At 39.6% G+C, this 17,432-nt stretch overlaps 1 protein-coding gene across 1 annotated transcript; it reads right to left on the reverse strand.

Moving 5' to 3' along the window:
* Nucleotides 1-737: 737 nt before the first annotated feature.
* LOC136677393 (adhesion G protein-coupled receptor E3-like) lies at nucleotides 738-17,026 on the reverse strand. The gene is made up of 15 exons (XM_066654917.1): nucleotides 16,987-17,026; nucleotides 16,579-16,902; nucleotides 15,293-15,631; nucleotides 10,926-10,963; nucleotides 10,715-10,810; nucleotides 9,809-9,962; nucleotides 9,533-9,649; nucleotides 9,066-9,247; nucleotides 8,380-8,547; nucleotides 7,668-7,874; nucleotides 6,680-6,909; nucleotides 6,494-6,560; nucleotides 4,442-4,717; nucleotides 3,998-4,060; nucleotides 738-887 (listed from the first exon to the last, which is right to left on the reverse strand). The coding sequence occupies exons 1-15, from the start codon at nucleotides 17,024-17,026 to the stop codon at nucleotides 738-740; spliced, it is 2,451 nt and encodes an 816-aa protein (XP_066511014.1).
* Between the last annotated feature and the right edge of the window lie 406 nt (nucleotides 17,027-17,432).

Genomic DNA, 17,432 nt, shown 5'->3' on the forward strand with positions numbered 1-17,432 from the left:
ATCTGCTGAGCTGAGCTCAGCTGATGAAGGCTTTAATGACATATAGAATGTGAATGAAAACCAAAGTCTACAGAGCTGTGACCTGCCAGGGCTGGAGTCTGACACATGCATTAAACTCCACCTCCGAAACCTGTGCTCTTCATATCATCGAGTAGCTACACTTTCTTCTTTCAGTACAGTGTTCCTGAGTGGTAAAGGCATTGGGGTAAAGGAGTCTTGAGCAGAGTAAGATGCAACAAACCCGCTGTGTTGTACTACTCTCAGCCTCTTGTGTTCACTGTTGGGATGGCCATATGTTGGGAAGCCTCCATCAGGTCTGAACTTTCTTCTCCGCACCCGCTCATGTGGGAAGTGCTTTTGGACAGGGTGAGCAGATCGGGAAAATCCTACATTCATTGGCAGTTTCCTAGCTCTTCTCATTGTGTAAATGCCTCCCACTGTTATGTAGTGTGTTGGTGAAATGGGAGACTGGATATGAGGTTGTAGTTAGCGAGTTATTTGCCAGACTCCCTGTTCAATCTTAGATAATGCTATAAATGTAACTTGTACCATTGCACCATATGTATTTTTCTTTTTTCATTCAGGGAGTTTACACAGCATTTTATTAAATGCTTAGTGCTAAAATGCAGAATGTAACTGCAGCATCATTTAATGTGGAAAGAAAAAAAAAATAAACAGCTGGCAAATTAGAGACCATCTGCAAGCTCTAAGAGATGACTGCTCTCACTTGCGCTACTCTAGCTCTTCTCTCCAAGAAAATGCCTGCTGTCAGACTGGTACACTTGCACCATCACTGCTCTGCCTTGAAACTGGCAGAACATGACAACATTCTGGGTCCACACAGTCACTTTGTTCATCTGAGGTCTGATGACACCACTGACCAGTACCTATGCAATGCAGAAGACAGAGTTTTTGCCAAGTGACACTTTGCTGGTTATGCTGTCAGACACACCTCACTGATCCTCCTCACATGTTGTAAGTGGTATTGCCATTTGCCACTCAAGGTTGTTTCTGCACCATGTAATCCAAAGGTCATTGTCACAAAACAATAATTTGTTAGGATAATTCTGCCAGGGTCCTTCCTGATGAGTTTCTAGGGGATGATGTTCTGTATTTCCTCCTTTTTGTTCTGATCTCAGGTGGACCACACACTCACCATCCTCTCCAATTGCTGGATTTTGTTATTGCTCTCTTCATTGTCAATGCATATTTATGTGGAATGACTAAGGTTCAACAGTTCTTATAGTGTCCAACAGTTCACGAATGGTCTAGTTGATACAAGACCTTGTGTGGTCTGTGCCAATTCACCAGCAAGCTTGTTTCTGTCATCAGCAAAATGATTATCACCTGTTTTAAGCATTATTTTCTTTTCATACCAGATATTTGGTAGATTTGTCTTTGATTGCTCCAGGTTCTGAAACATCTCTATCATGCTCATCATCTTCTCTGACATCTTTAAGATGTGCAAGAGGACACTAAACCTCTAAACTGTGTTTTGTCCATCGGTGGTTTCTTTGAATATTTCTAAATATCTCAAAATCTCCCGTCCATAGAGCAGCTGGAAAGGTGAGAACCTGGCCATCTCTTATGGCACTTTGTGGTGTGCAAATGTAAAGTATATTAGTTGAGAGTCCCAGTCTGACCCTGTTTTGCCACCTTTAATCATTAAACTACATTGGAACCACTTGAAATATACCATAGTAATAACCTTAAAAGCTATCGGAGATACCTTATCAATCGTTAAGTGGCACCAACTTAAAATTCCATAAAAAACCACTGCAACAGTTTAAAAATCCAGGATGTTCTATTATCAACAAGCCAGAAAGCAAATATTCATTCATACATACATTATCTGCAACCGCCATCCAGTTCATGTTTGCAGTGGGTCCAGAGCCCACCCGAAATCACTGGGCGCACAGCAGGAATACACCCTGGAGGTCCCTGGAGCTGTGTGACTGCAACACTACCTGCAGTGCCACCCAAACCAAATATAAACTACATTTATCATTTATATTGATATTTCAAATGAAGATTTGCCTAATAATATAGCTGTCCTGTGAAGGGATGATATGTATTCAGAATATTCAGCGTAAGGCATTCATAAAATTATAAAATATTTTTCAGAAATATAATTTGAAATCCAAAATCAGCACACAGGCTGCCACTGCCTGCTGCTGACAAGTTTGATAATGTCACAATGTGATTATCTGTTAGGATAATCCTCCCAATGTCCTTCTTGATGAGATTCTAGGGAATTATGTTCTGTATATCCAAATACAGACTGGACTCAGGTGAGACAGCATGGTTCAGGTCATTTTTTCAGAAACCACAGTAAATCATTCATTGCTGTAGTGATATGGTTAACACTGGGCATGCACCCTAGGAATATAGAATGTAAGGTAAAACAGTATTATAACATTTACCTCTGCCAGTACAGAAAATGTTCATAATCTATTTTAGTCTAGTTGAACTATAGCAGGGCGGCGCAGTGGTGCAGCAGGTAGTGTCACAGTCACACAGCTCCAGGGACCTGGAGATTCCCGCTCTGGGTGACTGTCTGTGAGGAGTTGGTGTGTTCTCCACGTGTCCACGTGGGTTTCCTCCGGGTGCTCCGGTTTCCTCCCACAGTCCAAAAACACACGTTGGTAGGTGGATTGGCGACTCAAAAGTGTCCGTAGGTGTGAGTGTGTGAGTGAATGTGTGTGTGTGTGTCTGTGTTGCCCTGTGAAGGACTGGCGCCCCCTCCAGGGTGTATTCCCGCCTTGCGCCCAATGGACCCAACGCGACAATTGGATAAGCGGTTACAGATAATGAATGAATAAATGAATGAACTACAGCATGTAGAGAAAAGATGTAGTAAAGATGTAGAAACGATTGGTAAGTTTGGGGGTGTTGAGTCTAGTAGACTGAATCTGATTGTCTGGTGTTGTTGTTTAGATCATTGAAAGTGTTTCAAATTTGGACATAAATCATGTAATAAGGTGGTCTACTAAGTCAAAACTGTTTATTAAACAGTTTATTAAAAAAACTTCAGGAGTTAAAACATTTTATGAATTATAATGGTCCATGATAAATTAATAAATGGTCAAACTAATGAGTTAGTCAATGATGATGATTATAATAATGATAAGATAAACATACACTGTGCCATTCAAAGAACTCAAGGATGGTTTATAGCTTAAGGGAAATAAATACATTCCTTAGAAGTGGATATAATCAGAATAGATTGAAGGAGATTATGCAAGACTTTAAAGGTTAACAGGAGGATTTTGTGTTGGAGGCATTGTGTGATTTGTAGCCAGTGTAAGATGGACGGGAGTGATATTAGCAGACATCTTAGTGGTTACCAAGACTCTTGCTGCAGAAATTGGATGTACTGAAGATGATAGTGAGTTTTGGTTGGTAAGCAATAGAATAAAATATTACAATGATCTAATTTAGATCATCCAGATATGATGAAGGCATGTATAAGGATCTCGGCAGCTTTAGGGTGAGTACAGGGCAAAGTCTGACAACATTACAAAGATGGAGGCAAGTAGATTTCATCAGAGGTTTAATATGATTAGCAAAGGAGATGTAGGAGGAGTTAAATATAACACCAAGATTTCACTCTGAAGGAGATAGACTAATGTGTTACAAACTGGAAGGATGTAATTCGGAAAGGTAGAGATAGCTGATTTGGTACCAACAATTAATAACTCAGATTTTGTAGCATTTATGTTGAGGAATTAGATTTTAACCAATTAGTTAACTCAAGAATAAAAGACAAAAGAAAAGATGCATGTAATGATTCTCTATGTTTAATGTGGCAACTATTCTGTGTATCATCAGCATAGCAGCATATAGATAAAAAAAAAATAATAAATTTAACTCTAAAATAAAACAAGTAAGACTGTCAATAATCCATTATCACTGAAATAAGCAATAAATGATTAAACTTGAAGATGCTTGATAATCCTTAAATCTAGAACTTTGATGTTGTAGTATCAGTATGTACTTCAGTTTTCGGAGTACGGTTTGCACGGAGATTTCGCCACCACTTCACATACAATAGCCTCACCTGGAAGTAGAAGAATATAAAGAGTCAGAGTGTGAATGAGAAAAAAGTAGATAATATAATATGGACCATGTCTGAAAAATAATAAAAATCTTTTGTGACTTCGGGTGTATTAGGGACACAGAAATCCTTAGGCTGTTTTGCTAGGTTCTATAAAGTAAATAGTATAGGAATATAATGTTGATAAATGTAATAATACACAGTGTTGGTAGGAAATGTTGAAATGTATTCATTTCAGTATAACTTCGCTATATTTATGTGATTGTTGGATGGATTCCTTATTCATCATCCTAGCACACAGCTAGTAACAGGATAATGTTGGTGTTTGTTGGGAAATGGTGGGTCAGTTGGATTGACCCTAAGGTGGAGCAGGTAAAGACTGACCTCTTGGTTGAAGACACAGTGGATGAGGAAGATGAATGTTCCCTGCTGGGAGTTGAGGAGCAGGAACATAATTTCCAAAACCTTACTGCAGCCTGTGAAGAACCCAGGGACCCAGGAGCAGCCGAGGATGAAGAACTGGATCATGGTTTTCAGGACTACACTTTTAAAGAGTTGCTGGTCACGCTCAGTGTGTCTGGTTTTCAGATTTTCTTTCGTCATTTTTTTCAAAGTTGAGGTCATAATGATCAAGATGCTCAGGAAGAGAAGTGTGTTGGCCTGGAAAAAAAAAATAATAAATACAAAAATAAATAAAAAAACTTTTTTTGAAAAGAATTATTTGTTGCGCCCCCTTCTGGGCCAGTAAGAACCGACACTTAATATTCTTATTAGTAGTCCAACCAATCACTGGGCAGGATGGCTTAACTGTCTGTCCAATTATATCTTGTGGAAAGGTCTAATTAATGCTGCTGAAGCTACAATATTCCAGTACTTTCCTATCTGCTATTTGACCCTCTTTCAGTGGGAGGAACTAAATCTATATTTCATGTACTGTATGCTTCTGTCTGTTCATGAGACTGTGAGGGGGTAATTTTGAATGTATCAGATACATGTATTAGTTTATGTTGAGTTTCCTTTATATATTAATGGTTAAACAAGGATTGTGAATGCTAAGTTATTTGGCCTCGTTAATGCTAGTTCAGTGAGATTCATGCTGGCTCTATTTCTTCCTATATGCATATAGAATATAGAATATATTATTAATTACAAGAACTTATAGCTCTTGTTTGTATCATTATTGAATGTGTTCTGTGTACATTGTTAAGTTTTTTTGTTGTTGTTGATAATGTGGCTTGGCTTAGTTTGGATGTTTGTGTGGTAAAATAGCCCTATCACTCTGTTTTTTCCTAGGGGAGGGATGACTCAATTCTTGTTAGGAAATAGGGTTAGAGCAGAGGGAAGGGTGAAATACCATGTAAAAATATATTACAGGGGCACACTACAAACAGAGGGTTATGAAACCTTTGTGAATCAGTGGCCAGATGGTGGTGCAGGCGACTGTAGAAACCACAAATATCTGTATTTTCATTATAAACTTTAACAACTAGTGTATTAGGTTAGGGTGGCACGGTGGTGCAGTAGGTAGTGTCGCAGTCACACAGCTCCAGGGACCTGGAGGTTGTGGGTTCGATTCCCGATCCGGGTGACTGTCTGTGAGGAGTTGGTGTATTCTCCCCGTGTCCGCGTGGGTTTCCTCCGGGTGCTCCACGTTGGTAGGTGGATTGGCAACTCAAAAGTGTCCGTAGGTGTGAGTGAATGTGTCTGTGTTGCCCTGTGAAGGACTGGTGCCCCCTCCAGGGTGTATTCCCGCCTTGCGCCCAATGATTCAGGGTAGGCTCTGGACCCACTGCGACCCTGAATTGGATAAGCGGTTACAGATAATGAATGAATGAATGTATTAGGTTAGTATAATGTAGTTTCAATATATTAAGTCTTAGAATACCCAGTTCCACATTAAATGTCAAAGCAATTACATTCTAGTGTCTGTAGATACTGCAGAGGAGGAAGGTGGAGATGGAAGTTTCAAACAAAAATACACAGAATAAGCAGCTGATATCAAACTTATATTGCAGTGATGTGGGAGTGGGTGATATGACTGTGGAACACGTTTGATGTCATAATGCCCTTAATGTCCAGAAGCACTTCTTTGATATGGCAAAATACCAATAGCAGATATCAATTGAGGTGCTGCCTTTTTGTGTTCTCACATTCTCCTTCATTTTGCCATGTCCCTCATCTTCCCTTAGCTACAGTAACTGTCTCCAGGTGTTCCTGGTCTGTGTTCGTGATTTTTTACACCACTGCTTCTTTTGTATTTGAATTTTTATTATGTGCTTGCCATTGTGATCTGTGTACTTACTTCTTTCGTGAAAAATATTCAGAAAATCCCTTTTGATTTGACACTTGTGCCTTTATACATGGCTGCTGCATTACAGACCCCTGCTCTCAAAAACCAACAGACAATCTTAAAATGTTTAGATATGATTTACTTACAGCAAGAATGAAACAAACAGGCCCCAGAAAACTCCACACAAAGTCTTTATCTTTCTTAAGCCAACATCTACAAAGAGACACACACACACACACTGTTATTTTTTATTATTTTAGGCATTTTGATTATGTCTTTCTCAAAACTAAACTCCACCCTGATTAAATAAACCCCATTCACTCCACACTCACTGTTCACTGCCGTATCCTTTAGGAACCAGTCCAGCAGACACACCCACCACAATCAGAGGAATAATGTATCCAGTCAGAACCAAGTATTTCCACTTAAGACCCTCCTTCTTTGATCTTAACTTAGTGAGGTTTTTCACATGGATGAAGAGCATCACAGCTTCAATGAACATCCACACAAAAGCAGAGAGGAAGAAGAAATGTAGAACAACTGCCAGCACTGCACACAACACCTGAGAGAGAGAGAGAGAGAGAGAGAGAGAGAGAGAGAGAGAGAGGGCTGTGGTACACCCTTATCTGACATTGTGAAATGAAAACAGGTGCTGGCCACAAATTAGAATTAGAATTAAAATATTATTGGCCACTGTGCTTGCACACAGAGGAATTTGTTCTCCACATTTAACCCAATCCATGCAGTGAAACACATTTACACACACACTAGTGAACACTAAGGGGCAGTGAGCACATTCCCGCAGCAGTGGGTGCCTGGGGAGCTGTTGGGTGTTAGGTGCCTTGCTCAAGAACACTTCAGTCATGACCTGCTGTCTGTGGGGAATGGACTGGCAACTTTCTGGTTACACGTCCACTTCCCTAACCACCAGATCACGGCTGCCCAATGTTGAATTGCCTGGTGTGAGGATGTCAGATAAGACCTTAACTGAGTGTTTCTTTGGAGATCATGAAAAGCTGTATATGCAAGTCTTAGAGGTTACAATAATTGAACCAAATGTTTATGGCTGTTTGCTGGGGATAAGCAACAGTGAGGTATGTTCTTAGCCTTCACGCTCTCTTTGTGCTGCTGTACACAGAGCATCTCCAAAAAGGCAGGTCTTGTGGGGTGTTCTTTGTCTACAGTGTTTAGTATCTATCAAAAATATACAGTGATGCATCTCTGCTTACTTTATATGGCACTGTGTACAATTCCTTCCCTCCAGCAGCCCAAACATTTTTGTGAAACTGACCCTGTGCCTAAAAAGGTAATTCCACTCACCTGCAGAGGTTTTATGTAATGCAGGAATATCTGTGTGAGCAGAAAGAGGAGGTGAGCCAGCAGCAGGGTTAAACACAGGTTGATCAGAGCGGTGTTGGTCAGTCTTGGGTTCCGTTGAAAATTTACAAATGTGACCAGGGATAAGGTCAGGAACACGATCCCCACTGATAAAGCTAGGATCCCAATCACCATCATCACAGTATTGTTCTGAAAAAACAACACTCAGGAAACTGTTACAACAGCCACTACACTGCCCCTCTCTAGAATTCTGATACATGGTACATTTTCAAGGGATATTTAAGACTAAGTGTTACAATTAGAGTGAAAGGGGATGGCATGATGTTTTCAAAGATTAAATACACTTTTGACAAAGCAGCTTTAATCCAGCATTTGATTCCTACTCAGTCTCTATTATGGAGCTAGATTAGTTTTTGCTTAATTTAGTTGCTGCCTTCCTTTTTTGTCTCTCTGTGTTTCTCTAGTGTTCAGTAGAGTGCATCTTTACATTTCAAAACATTAACAGAAAAGTTAAAAGGTTTCACCTGCTCTACGTTTTTGGAGCTTAGGCTGGTGATCCAGGGTAACTCTAATATTCTTATAATGTAATGCTCAGAAGTCAACACTGGTGAGATTTACTTTTGGTGTGTGTTGAGGCACACTTCATCTTTCTGTAAAGTATGTTATTTCTCCTGCTTTATCTTAAATATCTTACTTCATCATATGGACACTGTCCTATCCGCATGATGAGAGCGAAGGTGGACAGGTGATCACAGGAGCACACACTGTGATTGATGTTGGAATGGATAAGTTTACAGCCATCTTTAGTCCATTTAGTGTTGCTCCAGGACACACAGGAGGGTTTACTCTCAGAGACAACTTCCTACACAGAAGAGAACCGTCATGAGTTTGAGACTCTTATACCATGCAGTGTTACAATTCTTGTAGCAGCTGTAAGTCGAGGAATCAGTGTTCAACTGTGTTTGTGAATCACAGGGACCAAGCTGATCTTGAGAGATGGGAGGAGAACTGAGAGAAACTTGGGGTGGGGTTCAGTAAACCAGGCACCCAAAAGAACTCCAGAGTACAATGACATCAACCACTCAGAGGCTTATTGTATATGGGGGCACTGGACAGATCAGTCTATGGAAACTACAGTTACAGTTAATAATTGATTATTTTATCACCTGTGTTTGAATAAGATACATAAAGCATAAATGCACTTATTATTATCAAATGTTTCGGTACATTTATCGTTTGTCTACTTCAACAGACCTGTTCTCTCTTATACTTTTAGGTATATGAATATTTAAAACAGCATACATTTGAAATGAAGCAGATCCTGAAATTGAAAACAGAACATGCTAAAATGTGTGCATGTATGTGTGTGTGTGTGTTTACCTGATTGTGTTTGAAGGTGAGGGTAACAGGCTCAGGCAGGTGTTCTGTATTTTTGTTGCTGACAAAGACCGTCACTATTGGAGAGTTGAGGTTGTAGTCAGTGGTTCTACCCCCGGTGTTTGTTTCCTCCAGGACTGAGGTGTTAAGAGTTTTATAACTGATTATACCCATGTAGGCAAAACCTGAGGAGAGTGTCCAGACAAAGGGATTAACTCTGTTTCTGTTCTGTTTTCAAATTGTGTGTGTAGGTCTGTAGAGGTGGGTTGTGCCTAGTTATAATAATTACTTAATAACATGTATTTAAAAAAGTTACTTAAGAACATGTATTTAAGTTAAATATTTCTAACATTTCCTAAAGGTTTTCAAGGTTCAAAGGTTGCTTTTTCTTCTGAAATGAATTCAGTCTATGCCGTGGCCCTATATTGACGTAAATATGTGTGTGTGTCTGTGGGTTTGGGTGTGTTTACCTGGATACGATTTCCCAACTACAGTTTTCCAGCTGATGTTCAGATGGACAGCATTGGTGCTCAGAATCACATGGCCAGTGGGTGGAGTCACATTCTTTTTCACTGCAATATACGTCTCTGTATGGGAGAAATGCCATGGCAATAATGGAAATCAGCCCCATGTTCCTCCCATTAATTTGTTCTAATGTGTGACAAGCTTTGCATATAAAGACACCCCCACTCTGCCAAATCATATACTGCAGATCAAAGTGCAGTTTGTCGAGCGTGTGTGTGTACCTGAGATGTTGTTTTCCACTCTGGTGACAGAGCTGTCGAGCTGGGGTCCAATAAGATGGAGTGTATCCTCCATTGCTCCGAGGAATGCACTCAGTGTGAAGCTGTCATTGATATTTCCACTGGACACAACCTCATCACTGATCTTCATCAGGTCCTGAAACACACCACACACAGGGACAAAGCTTTGTGCAAGGGTTCTAACTCATACCAGATCCTGGGAGCACATTAGTCCAACCCTGAAACGCTTTCATTGGCTCCCAGTTCAGTATCGTGTACAGTACAGGTTAATTGTGCTGGTGTTCAAATCTTTGCATGGCCTTGCTCCCGCTTACCTGGGTGATCACCTTCAGTTATAATCTCCAGTACAAACTCTTCACTCCTCTGATTCACATTCACTTAAATTTCCTCTCTCCAAGATGTCCTCTGTTGATGATAGGGCCTTTAGTGTTGCAAGCCCAAAGTTGTGGAATATTCTCAGTGTCGACTTACACGCTTGTTTGTTCATGGCCATGTTTAAAGCTAGTTTTAAAATTCACCTTTTCCAGCTGGCTTATGACTGAACTGCGTTTTGCATTTTTTTTTTTTTTACTGTTATTTTTACTTTTAGTTTATCCCTTTGTCCCCTTATTGTGCAGCATTCGTGGGTGTCTTGAAAAAGGCTTAGCAAATAAAATGTTGTTGTTGTTATTATTATTATTATTATTATTATTATTATTATTTTAGTCCTAACTAACACTGCTGATTGGTTTTCTGTCAAGACTGGAATCAGAGTCAATTTGAACAAACAAATGTATAAGTCTGGACAGGAGCAGGTAATGGGATGGTGAGTTTCATCACGTGTAAACATTTTCAGATCAATTCTATAAAAATTACCTTCATCTGTAATAAAAAAATGAGGCATGTTACCTGCAGTAAATATTCTCCTGAGATCTGTGGAGCAGTGTGATTTCTCAGAGACTCACAACTCGACACAAACAGACTCAGCAATTTACCTTCTCCAGCCTGAGAGAGAGAGAGAGAGAGAGAGAGAGAGAGAGAGACTGCATTCTGAGTGACGTGTTAGAATATGTTGACTTTTCTATGAGTGAGTAAAGACAGGTGTGAACTGGTGACTTACCTTTGTGTATATGGTGTTGGCCTTATCACAGGTTGGCACTATATGAAAACACACACACACAAACCAAATCTTCCTTATTAGGTATACATACTCTTTTGGAGTATTTTTGCTAGTGTGGACCATGCCCATGAAGGCTAAAATCAAGCAATGAGCTCAGATATGATTTTTGGGCATGAGTTGTTAAAGTATTTGATGAGTAGAGATGAAGAAGGAAACAGAAAGTAGGCAGAGGTGAGGAGAGAGAGAACAGGGGATGCAGAGTCAAGAGTGGAGAGTGTGACATCATTGCAATATAGGGTGTCCATGCACCAGTGTTGGAGGCAATAAATTAGAATAATGTTTCTCTTATTAGCAGGACTAGCAAAAAAGGGACATGCTGGAGGCACCAGCTGTTACCCCAGAGACAGAGGAAATGAGAGGTGCAAAGCCGCACATTATTGGCAGAGCCAAAGGTTTAATCTGCACACCAATCACAGGTGGGAGGAGGAGAACTTGAAGAGCATAGATGCAGGAAAGACCAGAGCATGCTGAAATGCTTGGAGCAGCCAGAGTGACAGGAGAAGCAGGATCATGACAAGGATCAAAGCACCAAGCAGAGGCTCAGCAGACTTGAGACAAAATCAGAGAGAGTGAACTTTGTGAAGAGCAAGTCCAGGAAAGAGTGAAGAGCAAGTCCAGGATCATTGTGGGAGCAGCAAAACAGAATTGGACAGGTTGTCCAATGTGAAAATGATTTGAGTTTGAAGGATACATAAATGGCTGAGGGGAGAAGGTCAAGTGTAGACCTACTTCAAAAAATGACTTCAATAAATATGTTCACATTAGTTCCAAAAGTAGTGGTTTGAGGGCTGATCACTATATGTACTCTAAGAACAGGAGAATATTACAGAAAGATTTAAACTCTGTTGATTAGTGGTGTGGCTGCTCACAGGCAAGTCGGGAGTAGGATTCAGGTGCAGAACAACTAGATTACAGAGCAGTCACAAAACCAAAAAGATGGAATGTGAAAGAGAATGGGTGAATATTTTTGATTGATAAATAGCATAAAAGACAAAAAATGTAGAATCCAAGAATGGATAGAAAAAAACATTTATTATAGAAAAGCAAGGCACAAAATGGCTGAGGCAAAGAACAAAAGCTGCCAGAGGCCACCCTGATAAGTGCAGGTACAAAAAAAATATATTTTAAATCAAAAGGATTTCCTAACTAAAAGTACAAACCGTAAATAAAGGTGTGAGCTTTCGGGAGCTTACCCGCAAGGTTAGGTCATTAGTAATAAAATGAAGGGGTGTGTCTGTGGCTTTTGTCAGGAGACTTTTTGGACAGCAGCTGCTGCCCTGAAGGCTCTACATGCACTTTATCAGGCCTGTCGGCAAGGCCACACAAGTGGTCCAGCTGATGGAATTCTGACATCCTCCTCTTGTCCTGGAAACGTGCATGGAAACGTGGGCAGAGCATAGCTGAACTGACATTTGAAAGGGGACATAAGTAAGAATGAGTGCCAGAGAGTGTTACTGCCACACTCTGCCCATAGTAGATATTTGGCCTAAGAGGAAGGATTAGAGGAGGCCAGACAAAGAAGGGTACACTCTAAATACTGATTGGGCCATTTGATTGAGGTGAAAGCTTTAAGACAGAGACTGGCTTTAACTCCTAGGAGCTGAAAAAAGGCATCCCAGAAATGAATGGTGAACTGAAGCCTTCTGTTGGATACCACATCCAGAGGTAGCCTATGGATTCAGACTATTCATTGGTGGTGTAGTTCAGCAGTCTCCTTGGCTGACAGTACCTTTGGAAGTGCAATGAACTGGCAAGCTTCGGAGAAGCATCTACAATGACTAATATTACAGTTTTACCCTGGGAAATGAGCTAGCCTGTAACATTTTTTTTACAGGGAAATGTGAGACCATGCGTAGGAAAAAGTAGAAGAAAAGGATAAGGGATGCAGATGGCCCACATGTTACATCCTGGGTTCTTTGCATTGGGTACAAACATTGGAACAATACTGCCCCTACACCCATGTCAGAGACATTGACCTCAACCACAAATGGGAGCTTGGCATCTGGAAGTGAAGAATGGTAGCTGTGGACAGTAATTTGCTTGAGTTTGTCAAATGCTTTCTGAGCTTCTGCATGTCCACCGAAACCGCCCTGCAACCTTTTTAGTGAGTGCAATCAGTGGTGCAGACACAGAGCTAAAGTTCTTAAAGAAGTGTCAGTATAAATTAGCAAAGCCCATAAAACACTGACCCAAACGAACTGACGTGGGATGAGGCCAGTCAGCATGGTCCATGGTCAGTTGATTATTTCTATTCTGTGCATTTTATTGTTATTTTTATTTACTGTCATTTTTATTTTTACGTTTTCCCATTATTGTACAGTGTCCTCTGGTGTCTTAAAAGACACTTATCAAATAAAATGTTTATAATAATAAAATTATAAAATAATAAAATAAAATTATTATTACAATAGTCCAACTAGAGTCACTGCTGATTGGTTTACGTTAAAACCACTCTAATCACTGCTTGAAAGGTGTGGAATTGTTTGAAAAGTCTGTAAATATGTTTACAAACTAAGGTATTACATGTATTTTACAAACAAAATTTGGGAAGTGTCCCAGTTATGAACTCAAACTAGATTTTCTGGTTTAACACAACTATTTGGTCCATGCCCAGTTGATTATGGGACATGACAAAGCCAAGGAAAGACACTGAGTGAACATGAAACTGGGATTTTCCAATTTCACATATAAGTGGTTGTCTAATAAAAATGGACAAACCAATCTGAAATGGACTTCATGCTCATCTGTAGTCTTACTATACATTAAGATGTCATCCAAATAGACAAATACAACAATTGAGAGCCTCCCTCAGGACTTTGTTGATACACCGCTGGGAGACAGATGGAGCATTCATAAGCCCAAAGGGCATAACTAAGTATTTGTAATGACAGGATGGGCTGATAAACACAGTCTTTCAATGTACACCTTCCCTAACCCAGATAAATTTGTAGGCCCAGTGTAAGTCTAATTTAGTGAGGTCTGTTGACTATTGCAGAGGGCATGAGGGGTAATGGGTAGCAATCATTGACAGTGATCCACTTCAGTGATGCCCAGTACTTAATACAGGGGTGGAGGATGTCCGACATGAGGGGCCCCAGGAAAGGACAGATTGAGATAGCCAGTCCAAAACCGACAACCACGAGAAGTGTGGGTAAAAACAACAAAATTGAAAGCAAAAGGATTTCCTAACTTTGAGTAGGTAAAGGTAAAGCAAAGGGGAGAAATGTGTGAGAGACAGGAGCCTCATGCTTGATAAATAATTTTTTTAATTATTTTTTGAAAAGAAAATTTGGGAAGGAGTGCAGGGACTCTCCCATTACCAGCTGTCTCTCACTGCTCAAGTTGAGACATAGACAGAACCCTGAGCTCCATGTCTATTGAGCTTATAAAGCCCTCTGCCCAGTAGTGGGTTGTTGGGCCTGATTAGCTCCGAGGTTGAAATGGCATCTCCCTCACGTGATTGCAGACAGCTCAGCGCCATAACCAACCATTACACTACTTATTAGAATTTACCATTATATAAAGCAGCAAACTTGACTCATTTTTAAAATCAATGTACAATTATGGGGATTTTTAATGACATTTACTCAAAAACTAAACAGTAATGTCACTTCATATTGCATATGAAAATAGCATGGTAAACAATGAATGGATATATGTTGGTTGTATAGACTACTTATTAAAAATTACCATTTTATGCAGAATGAAATCTGACGAATAATTATAAACAACGGACAAATATGGGAATTTTTTAATAGCATTTACTTAAAAACTAAACATAATGTCATTTCATATTTCATATGTAGATGGTATGGTAAACATTGAATGTATATCTGTTGGTTGTAAAGACTACTTATTAGAAATGACAGTTTTATGCAGAATGAAATCTGACCAATCATTAAAAACAATGTACAATTATGGGGATATTGGATGCAATTTACTACACTACACAAAAAACAACACAATAATATTATTTCACATTTATTAGGTACATAGTATGGTAAACATACTAATAGTAATAATAAAAGTTGACCTTATAAACTGGGAATTTTCTGGAGTGTCCATTTACTCGCAAATTATGTGCAATTTGCTTGTGTTTTTTTTAAGAATATTTCATGAATGAGGCCCATTGGGATCCATTTTGACCACAGGGACAGTGCCCACTTTAGGAACCTCCAGCTACATTTCAAGATTTCCTAGGAGAGGGTCTGCCATCCTAGTCTGAAGCTATGTCTTTTTGGTTTCAGTCCAGTGAAAATTTTACATATTGCTGTCAACTAATTAGTTAAAAATGGCTCTCTACTCACCGGTCACTGTGAGGTTGATGTGTGTGATGTAGAGCTTGTATCCATTATCAGATTCCCAGTCCAATTCAGCTCCACACCACAATTCACCAGAGTCTCCCTCTCTCACATCACTGATGATCACACTGAGGGTGTTCTTTACATCATCATGCAATGCGTATTTTTCCTGATTTATCCATTTTCCACTTTCTTTAACTGGTGTTTTATAAACACAGCCAACACTGTCCACCCTCCTGCAGAGAAACTTGGGGTAACCCCTGAAGAATTCTGGGTATTTACAGCTGATGTTCACACTTCCTCCAGCATGGCCAGTAACACTGATGATCCTATTATAATCTGAAACTAGCAATCATTAACAGTCATGAGGGGAAAAAAAACAGTCAAATAAAAAGGATTTGGATAGCACAGTCAATTCAAATTTAAATACAGTTCTTACTTTATAGTTTACCAGAAAACAATAAAGTTTGCAGAATTCACCAAAGTCTCAGATTACTGATGTGTACTGTGAAGGTCTGCTTTACATCATCATCATAGATAATATTTTCCATTTTCTATTGATGTATTACCATTTTTAACAGATATGCTATTATCACAGACACTGATTAGTAGTCTTCAAAAAAAGTTGGGTGCATTGCTGAATGGATTGTGAGCTTTTACAGATGGTGTTTTCATCTCCATCTTCACAACTAATCCTTACTTCTTTCCATACTGCGGAACTGTCAATAATTAACAGAAAATGGTTAAAGTACTTTCACACAATTTCAGCTTGTCATACTTTGACTAGTATTGGTATAAACTACTTTAAGATCCAAAACAAACTAATCCACCATTTGTACATGACCTCACTAAATATCATGCAATACAATAGTAATGGCTGTGTTCCAGTGTCCAAAAGTAAAAGCATTTAATGCAGCAAAAGAGGACCAAAATGTCAAACAACTCCACAACTATTGCACTCAGATCAGTTGCTCGAAAGTGATTCATCACATTCTCAGATCAGATTCTGAGATAATTGTTAAAAGCAAAATTACAAAACCATTTTGCACAATGCTCTCTGGTGCTGTTGTAATCAGACGTCTCTCACGGCAGTCTCTGTGTGAGAAAACAGTTAAACTGACTTCACTGAGAAAACTTAGTCATCACCTCACTAAAACGTTAGCTTTAGTTATGCCACCCTAGTGAAAAAAGAAAATTCTCTGTATTGCCTTGAATAGCATAATTTAAAGATAAACATAAGTGTGGAAGGAGAACATTCCAATCATAAAGAGGACATTGGTGGAGACACTGACCTTCCTCTACATTCAGTTCCATTGGGGTGTAGAGGTCCAGACTCTGAGTAACATCCACTGCACACTGATATGTTCCATAATCTTCTACAGTGAGGTTTGTGATCATCACAGAGAAAAATGCAGCACTGGTGTTATCAAACAGTGAGAATCTTCCTGAATTCACCCAGGCATTTTTAACATCTGTCTTGATTTGGTCAGCACAAGTCAACGTTAAACTCTTACAGAAATACTTTTTGTTTGATGTGTATTGTGTGTCATATCTGCACTTGATGAGGACACCACCTCCTGAAAATCCCCTCACTGTCCTGGATCCTCCAGCAGCTGCTAAAAGAGGAGAAATGTCCATGTGAAGAAAGGCTGGATGTGACACTGCTGATAGAGCTGAAGATTTAGAAGTGTTTTTGTTACCTGAGATCAAGTAGAGGCTGAAGATGAGGAGGATCTTCATTCTGAGTTAAGACCTCAGAGATCCACAATAACTCTCCTGCACTTCACACAAATCTCAGAGCTCCTCACACTCACTCTGTCTCAGTTCTGTCACTCTAACACTCAGCGTCTGTACTGGTTTTGCAGTATTATCTACAGAAACGGATGATCTACCCACTTCCTTTTTGTATCCAAAGAAAGAAAGAGTTAACACCTCTTATACAAGAGATTTGTGAGAGGTCAGCTGCAGTAGAATGCTGCCAACAGTTTAGGTTTGACAAATGTTGACAAGTCATTAACCCTCTGGAGTCTGCACTCTTGCCGACAGGATAAATTAGAACTTGTACAGAAACACACAACTCAGTGACATTTTGTCCTAGAAACATAATAAATAAACCCTCAGAAACCATCAGCTTGAAAATAAATTT

Source organism: Hoplias malabaricus, chromosome 2 (assembly GCF_029633855.1).
Source record: "Hoplias malabaricus isolate fHopMal1 chromosome 2, fHopMal1.hap1, whole genome shotgun sequence".
NCBI lineage: Eukaryota > Metazoa > Chordata > Actinopteri > Characiformes > Erythrinidae > Hoplias > Hoplias malabaricus.

What these genes read in the sequence shown, in the direction of transcription:
- LOC136677393 (XM_066654917.1), bottom strand. Translation starts at nt 17,026, where the DNA reads ATGAAGATCCTCCTCATCTTCAGCCTCTACTTGATCTCAG. An exon ending in AGTGGAAAACAACATCTCAG is followed by an intron (nt 9,650 to 9,808) that starts GTACACACACAC and finishes TCTCCCATACAG; the next exon opens with AGACGTATATTGCAGTGAAA. An exon ending in ACTGTGTCTTCAACCAAGAG is followed by an intron (nt 4,061 to 4,441) that starts GTCAGTCTTTAC and finishes TTCTACTTCCAG; the next exon opens with GTGAGGCTATTGTATGTGAA.